At 38.6% G+C, this 6,215-nt stretch overlaps 1 protein-coding gene across 1 annotated transcript; it reads right to left on the bottom strand.

The window, feature by feature from the left end:
• Positions 1–401: 401 nt before the first annotated feature.
• On the bottom strand, positions 402–5,306 carry LOC122773028 (vacuolar protein sorting-associated protein 13A-like). Its single transcript, XM_044031395.1, has 13 exons — positions 5,132–5,306; positions 4,594–4,747; positions 4,074–4,220; positions 3,592–3,673; positions 3,418–3,487; positions 3,140–3,254; positions 2,939–3,052; positions 2,352–2,497; positions 2,150–2,231; positions 1,952–2,065; positions 1,444–1,519; positions 1,199–1,362; positions 402–1,010 (listed from the first exon to the last, which is right to left on the bottom strand). The coding sequence occupies exons 1-13, from the start codon at positions 5,191–5,193 to the stop codon at positions 933–935; spliced, it is 1,404 nt and encodes a 467-aa protein (XP_043887330.1). The 5' UTR covers positions 5,194–5,306; the 3' UTR covers positions 402–932.
• Between the last annotated feature and the right edge of the window lie 909 nt (positions 5,307–6,215).

Here is a 6,215-nt window from a genome sequence, read left to right on the forward strand (position 1 = left end):
GACTGGTTTGCCGTCTTTGTTTGTACTGTGATGGACTGACGACCTGCAAACCTCATGTGGAGGAGAAAATGGCAGACAATGAATGGATGACGTCACTTTCACCCAGTTATAAAAAGCAAACCAATCAGGAAAGGTTCTTGTTCTTCTGCAGAGTTCTGGAAAACATATAATAGTGATGTTGACTTTTATTCCCACTTTATTCAGATATTTTCTTTAGATCCCAGTGCTCTGCTCTTTGTTGGAAATATCAAGTCTTTTATTATCTGACTCGTTTTAGACTTTAGATTTTAGACTCGTCTCTGTTTTATGTCCCTCACCAGTTGGGTTCTATGAAGTCGTTGGCTGGTTGAAGGCGCAGTCAGTCCACCCCTGGAAAGTCACACATCAACACAACACATATCATATTCATGGAAAATTGATATAATTGGATGTCATCTTTAATATTTTTATAAAGTAACTGCAAACAGTAACAGATTGAAATGTGTGATCAAATGTAAATATCTCATCAGCCAATGACATGGCAGCAACTCAATGTGTTCAGGCATGTGGACGTGGTTAAGACAACCTGCTGAAGTTTGAACCAAAAATCTAAATGGGGACAAAGTGTAACTTAAGTGAGTTTGAATGTGGCATGGTTGTTGGTTTAAGTATTTTAGAAACTGCTGATCTACTGGGATTGTCATGCACATCTCTATCTTTTGAGTTGACAGAAAATGGTGCAAAAAAAGAGAAAATTCAGAATAGGGGAGAGTGACCAGACTTGTTCGGAATTATATAAAGTAATTCAAGTAAGCACTTTTTACAATATAAAGACCACCTCAGAATACACAACACCTCTAACTTTGAAGTAGATGAGCTTCAGCAACAGAGGACCACTCCTGTTTGGTGGCTTACGTACCTAATAAAGTGGTCAATGAGCATAATTCCACCATTTAATAGCCAAAAAGGGTCAAACTCAACATACCTTTGATGGGTTTGGTAACAATCCCTGTGATTCCACTTACAAATCCCTGAGAAGAAACAATGACAGGTTTAACTTCAACTTATTTGGCTATTTTACACTATCATTATTTTTTTTATTTTACAATTTCAGCAGCCTGTGTCGAAAGTGGAAAATGTCGAAATTTCTGCTAATATGCACTTTTTTTTGTAATAAATGCTTCAAAGAAAAGGTGTGAACACTAAATGTTGTACATACGGACACAAGTCCCTTTCCTCCTCGGGCTAGTCCTTCCTTCAGGCCACTGGGTTGTTTATTCATAGTTTCTCGTCTCTTCTGCTGGTATTCCTCATCCATAGTTATGGCAGCGACGCCCTTTGCCATGGCACCTGTTATTCTGGAAGCCGCTCCTGCTATTCCCCCTGGACAACAGAAATGTACATTTGTGCTTAAGCTGAAAAATTGTCACTATGACACACTTGACACAGTGATTGGGTGCTTACCTACTGCTCCTCCCACCAGAGCTTTCACCCCAAGAGCCATTCCTTCAACAAACTCCTCTGGCCCCTGAATGGCTCCCTGCAAAACCCCAGAAGAAAATAACACATGAAGACACCACTGACCACACTGCTGTGACTCTTTATAACTGTTATCAGTCTTTAAATACTGACCTAAACCTAAATTAGAAACCTAGACTAAAAACATTTAACTGAATAGTGCATTTAAATAAACTACTACAATATTAAACTAAAACAAACTAACAACAAACATTCTTAAACTTTTTCTAAAACCATGTTTTTAGCTTTAAAATATAATGTATTGATTTTACCTATATATTTCTAAACCAAATCCTACTTTTCTATTTAACTTTAGTTCTTTCATTTTTGTTTCTGTGCCGTTCTGTTGCAATGTTCCTATAGGGCACCTTGAATCTGCCTTTAAAATCTTTACCAGAAAATGTTATTAACTTCATTTTCATACATATTTTACTGGTCAGCAACACTTTCTTACTTGATAGGGCTCATAGAAGAAGGCCTCCACTCCCTCAGACAGACCTCTGATGAGCCCAAAGGGGTTTCCAAGCACATCCAGGCCAAGTACCAGCACATACATCTGTTTAATAGCCTGAAACACAATAAAGAGTTCTCAAACAGGATACTTACTCTTACTTAAAGAAAAACCAAAACTGCACAAGTTGCCAATTGTTACCTGCTTTGAATAATGTCTGATGACCTCCCACTGTAGCTGCTGTGTGGTGCAGAACTGGAAGTTCAACTCAAAGAAGGCCAGTCTTAAATAAATAGCATATAAATCAGTCAAGTTGCAGTATCAACAATACATGTAACAAAAATAAACTAATGTTACTGTGCAGGTTTCATGTGTTGCCCAGGGCCTTTTTGTGCGCTCTTACTTGAAGACGACATCCTGCGCGTCAGTGAGAGTTGCTCCGATACTCTTAAGCAGCAAATTGAGGGACTGCACGGGGATAATTTCTCGGTCCCTCTTCGACTTCAGCCCGTCTTCTCCTCCCGTGCTCAGAGAGAAACTCAAGTGCAGCTGCAAACAAAAAAAAAAACATACTTTATTTTGTTAAAGCTGCAGTGTGTGATATTTGTATTTTGTTCTTTCAGCTGTTAATATATTTGAACAGAAACAATGTAACATTAAGATCTGAAATAGGCTCTGCCGAACAATACTATCAGACCAGACAGGGCAGCATTTGTGAGTATACAGGGGCAAGAAGCATTTATCCTGTCAAACTGGGGTCAGAGTTCACTTCTGAAGCAGTCATACTCTAACTTGTTTGCAGATGTTGGTCACAATAGACATATAATAGAGACATTTCTTTAATCTAAAATTTACACACAGTTTTAAGACAGAAAATCATTCTAAGACCTTATTTTCTAAAGAGAAAAAAGAGTGTTGATGAAGAAGACAGCAGGGTGATCATTTAAGAACTGTGTTGCTAGAATTACAAAACTGAACATTTTCACATACTTTGATTGGTGAAATGTGAAAGTACTCATAGAGGCTGATGGGAGAGGTGTCAGTAGCAGAGGCGTGTTCGAGTTCTGTCTTGATATACTCGATATCCTTGTCGAAGAGTTCCACCTACAGGAATAAACCAGCTCAAATAAGCATGACTCTGAACAAACGACGAGCACCTTGACCGTGAGAGCATGAGTGTGTGGAACTGACCTCTTGCTCTGTAGTTATGAAGCTGGCATTCTCAGGGGTGAACAAGTCCAGGATGGCATACAGGAAACCCAGATCAAGCTTCAGATCCATCTCTTGAATCAACACTTTGAAATACCTGGAGAGAGAGGTGGAGAGACAGTTTCAATAGACCCAACCTTATAAAAACAGCAAAGTCGAGAGTGAGACTTTAAGGAACAGAAAAAATATGAAAATCTGTCTTCCCTGCTACAGGAAGGAAAAGTAAATAATCATGAGGGGAATGCAATGAGAAGAATTACTTGATGCGAGAGATATCAGAGTGCCCTGCTGCTCTGGTAACAATGCTGATATCAGTCAGAGGTTTGGGTTCTGGAAGGAAAAAAACAAAATAAAATCGCAAGACAGACAAGAATATTGTATTTAAAAACAAAAAATGCTAAATTAAACATAATGTATGAGACAGATGAACAAACCTGAGTCCATGGTGATAGATTTTGGCAGTTTCACAGGGTAAAAGACAAAAGGGAAGATGGCTCCTGGCAGCTGATTTTGGATCTGCAGGAGGAAGGATGGATATGTATGTGTAAGTGAAATTTAGAGAGAAGTTTTATTCCACTAAGGAGGGGTGTTTTAGACAAAGCGTTGTTTCAATCAGTGTTCAGGTAAACAATTGTTTGACGTTGCTGGAAATGGATAGAAACATGTGGAAACAAGAGCAGAAAACTGATCTAGAGGCGCCATTATAAAACAAAAGATTGAAGTTGAAGGTCAAAAGGTTAGGAAAACCAATAGTGTTTACTTTACAATACACTACAAATTGAAGCTGCTTCTTCTTAGGCTACCAGACAATTTTTCCAGACAATCGGAAAACTGTCCATCTCAAAACAGGTCCATGTAAACAGGGAAGTTGTCATTTCTAACTTTCTTTTTTATTTTAAACTGCTCTTCTCTTCACCTGTATGCGATGGATCTGGACTCGGTAGGCACTCTGTCGTGGTGAGACGCTATACGCCACCTTCACGCCGGGCAGGAAGTGCCTCCTGAGAGGGGCGTTACATGGCTGCAGCATCCGCATATCCACGCCTTTGGGGGTAAAGGACACCTGCAAGACACCAGTCAAAAACCTTTAACCATTCACCCAGCAAATACTTAGCTGGGAATGTAGATTCCCAACTATTGTTTTTCTTGTTTCCATCATATTTTAGTTGCCATGTCCTCTAACATCTTTTTTTGCCAATTTCAACACGACATACATCAGAATGCTCCTGCTACTATTGTTTTTTATTCTTTCAGAATGTTTTTCCTGCCATGCTTTTTCCATTAAATATTAGTGTAACCCTCATCCTATCTTTGATCTGAACCCTGGGATAAGTTAGCAACCAAAAAGGGTAAAAAAAAAACTGAACAAGAAAGGAAGTACTTAGAATTCCACCAATTCCATCGTGAACGTGAATGAAGAATATTCAGAGAATTACCTGGAAGTTGTTTTCCAGATCAATGATGGCATTGTCCAAAGATCCAGATTCAATGTAATGTTTGAAGCTGTTCTCCAAAAGCTCCACTTCTTTAGTGGTCAAAGTCTTCCACCGCCTCTTTTTCTTAGGCTTTACTTCCCACACCACATCAGAGCTACAACCAGAAAACAGAAACGACAGGATGTAAAACCACGCACATACTATGTTTATATCCGTGTTTACACAGCTGTTATATAATTTATGATTAAAAGGTCCAGTTGTTATACACGGTAACAACCACTGAATATAGACTTTTTGAACATCTACTTTTCAAATTCTGATTTAATTCACTAGTATATATTAAATTTGAATTCAATTGTTTAAAAATTATAATTTCAGTTTGTTTGATTTTTATTGATTTTTGAAATTTACAAAACACCCACAAGTACTATATATATTTATATTTTTAACACATACATTCTAACATGTGCCATGACCACCTGCCCTTCAGGGCTCAGGCCTGACCAGTTTAGGACATGTTTATATGCTGGTTATCTACCTTGTGATCCCAATAAAGGAGACCTCCTGGCCGATGCTGCTGTTGACCAGCGACACGCCCATGTTCTGCAGCGACAGGATGATTTCCTGTTCAGCCAGCTGAGCCTTCTCACTCTCACAGAGCAGCTTGTAGATATTTTTCTCCTCAGTGAACAGCAAAACACGCTGGAGTCCTTTCCATCAATGTGCGGTTGGTTAGCAACCCCGCTAACGCAACCTTGCTAACGCCTAAAAGTAGACAACAGGCGCGCGACAAAAGACCGGAAACGCACGAACAGCAAACCGAAGGACCCTAAACCCTGACCTGAAAGAGAAGGACCCTAAACCCCGACCTGAAAGAGACGAGAACGTTCCACAGGAGAATAACTCCACGTTAGCTACATGTCAGCGCTCATTTCCACGGGTGAAGCCAAGTCACGCACAGAAACGCGTCCGCGCGCAGTCAAGCCGTTTCTGCGTTTCCTCCTGATGACGTCACAGCGAAGTCATCACAGCGAGGATGACGTAAACGACATGTTTGTTTCCTCTGACACAAGAAAAACAGCCGTACGAATAATGTTGTCAAACGAACAGGAAGTGCGCCACCTGCACCCACGCGACTAGTTCCGGGGGGAGGTTTTCAAAATAAGAGCAGAGAAGCGTTGCGCCCCTCAGACCGGAAATGGTCGCTCGAGCGATTTAATAATGATTTTATATATTATTATTATTATTATTATTGTTATCAATATTATTATTGTTATCAATATTATTATTATTATTGTGAGTATTATTGTTATTATTATTTGATTGTCATTGTTTTGTTGTCCAAACTATTTAATCTATGTTAAAAATGATTAGATTAAAAAAATACAAAACCTTCAAAGTAAAATGTAACTAGTAAATACCGATTTTAGTTCATAATTATAACTGACATAAATAAACACAAGTATAAATCTACATAAGTGTTGTTGATTTAAAGTCTTGCTTTTTAGGATTTAATTATATATAATTAAGCAATATTAACTATTATTATCAGACAATATTGTATTGTATATTGTGATGTATACAACTGTTTATATGTATATTATGTATTGTCTTGTGAGTGT

The sequence above is a fragment of the Solea senegalensis genome, linkage group LG8 (genome assembly GCF_019176455.1).
Source record: "Solea senegalensis isolate Sse05_10M linkage group LG8, IFAPA_SoseM_1, whole genome shotgun sequence".
NCBI classification, from domain to species: Eukaryota; Metazoa; Chordata; class Actinopteri; order Pleuronectiformes; family Soleidae; genus Solea; species Solea senegalensis.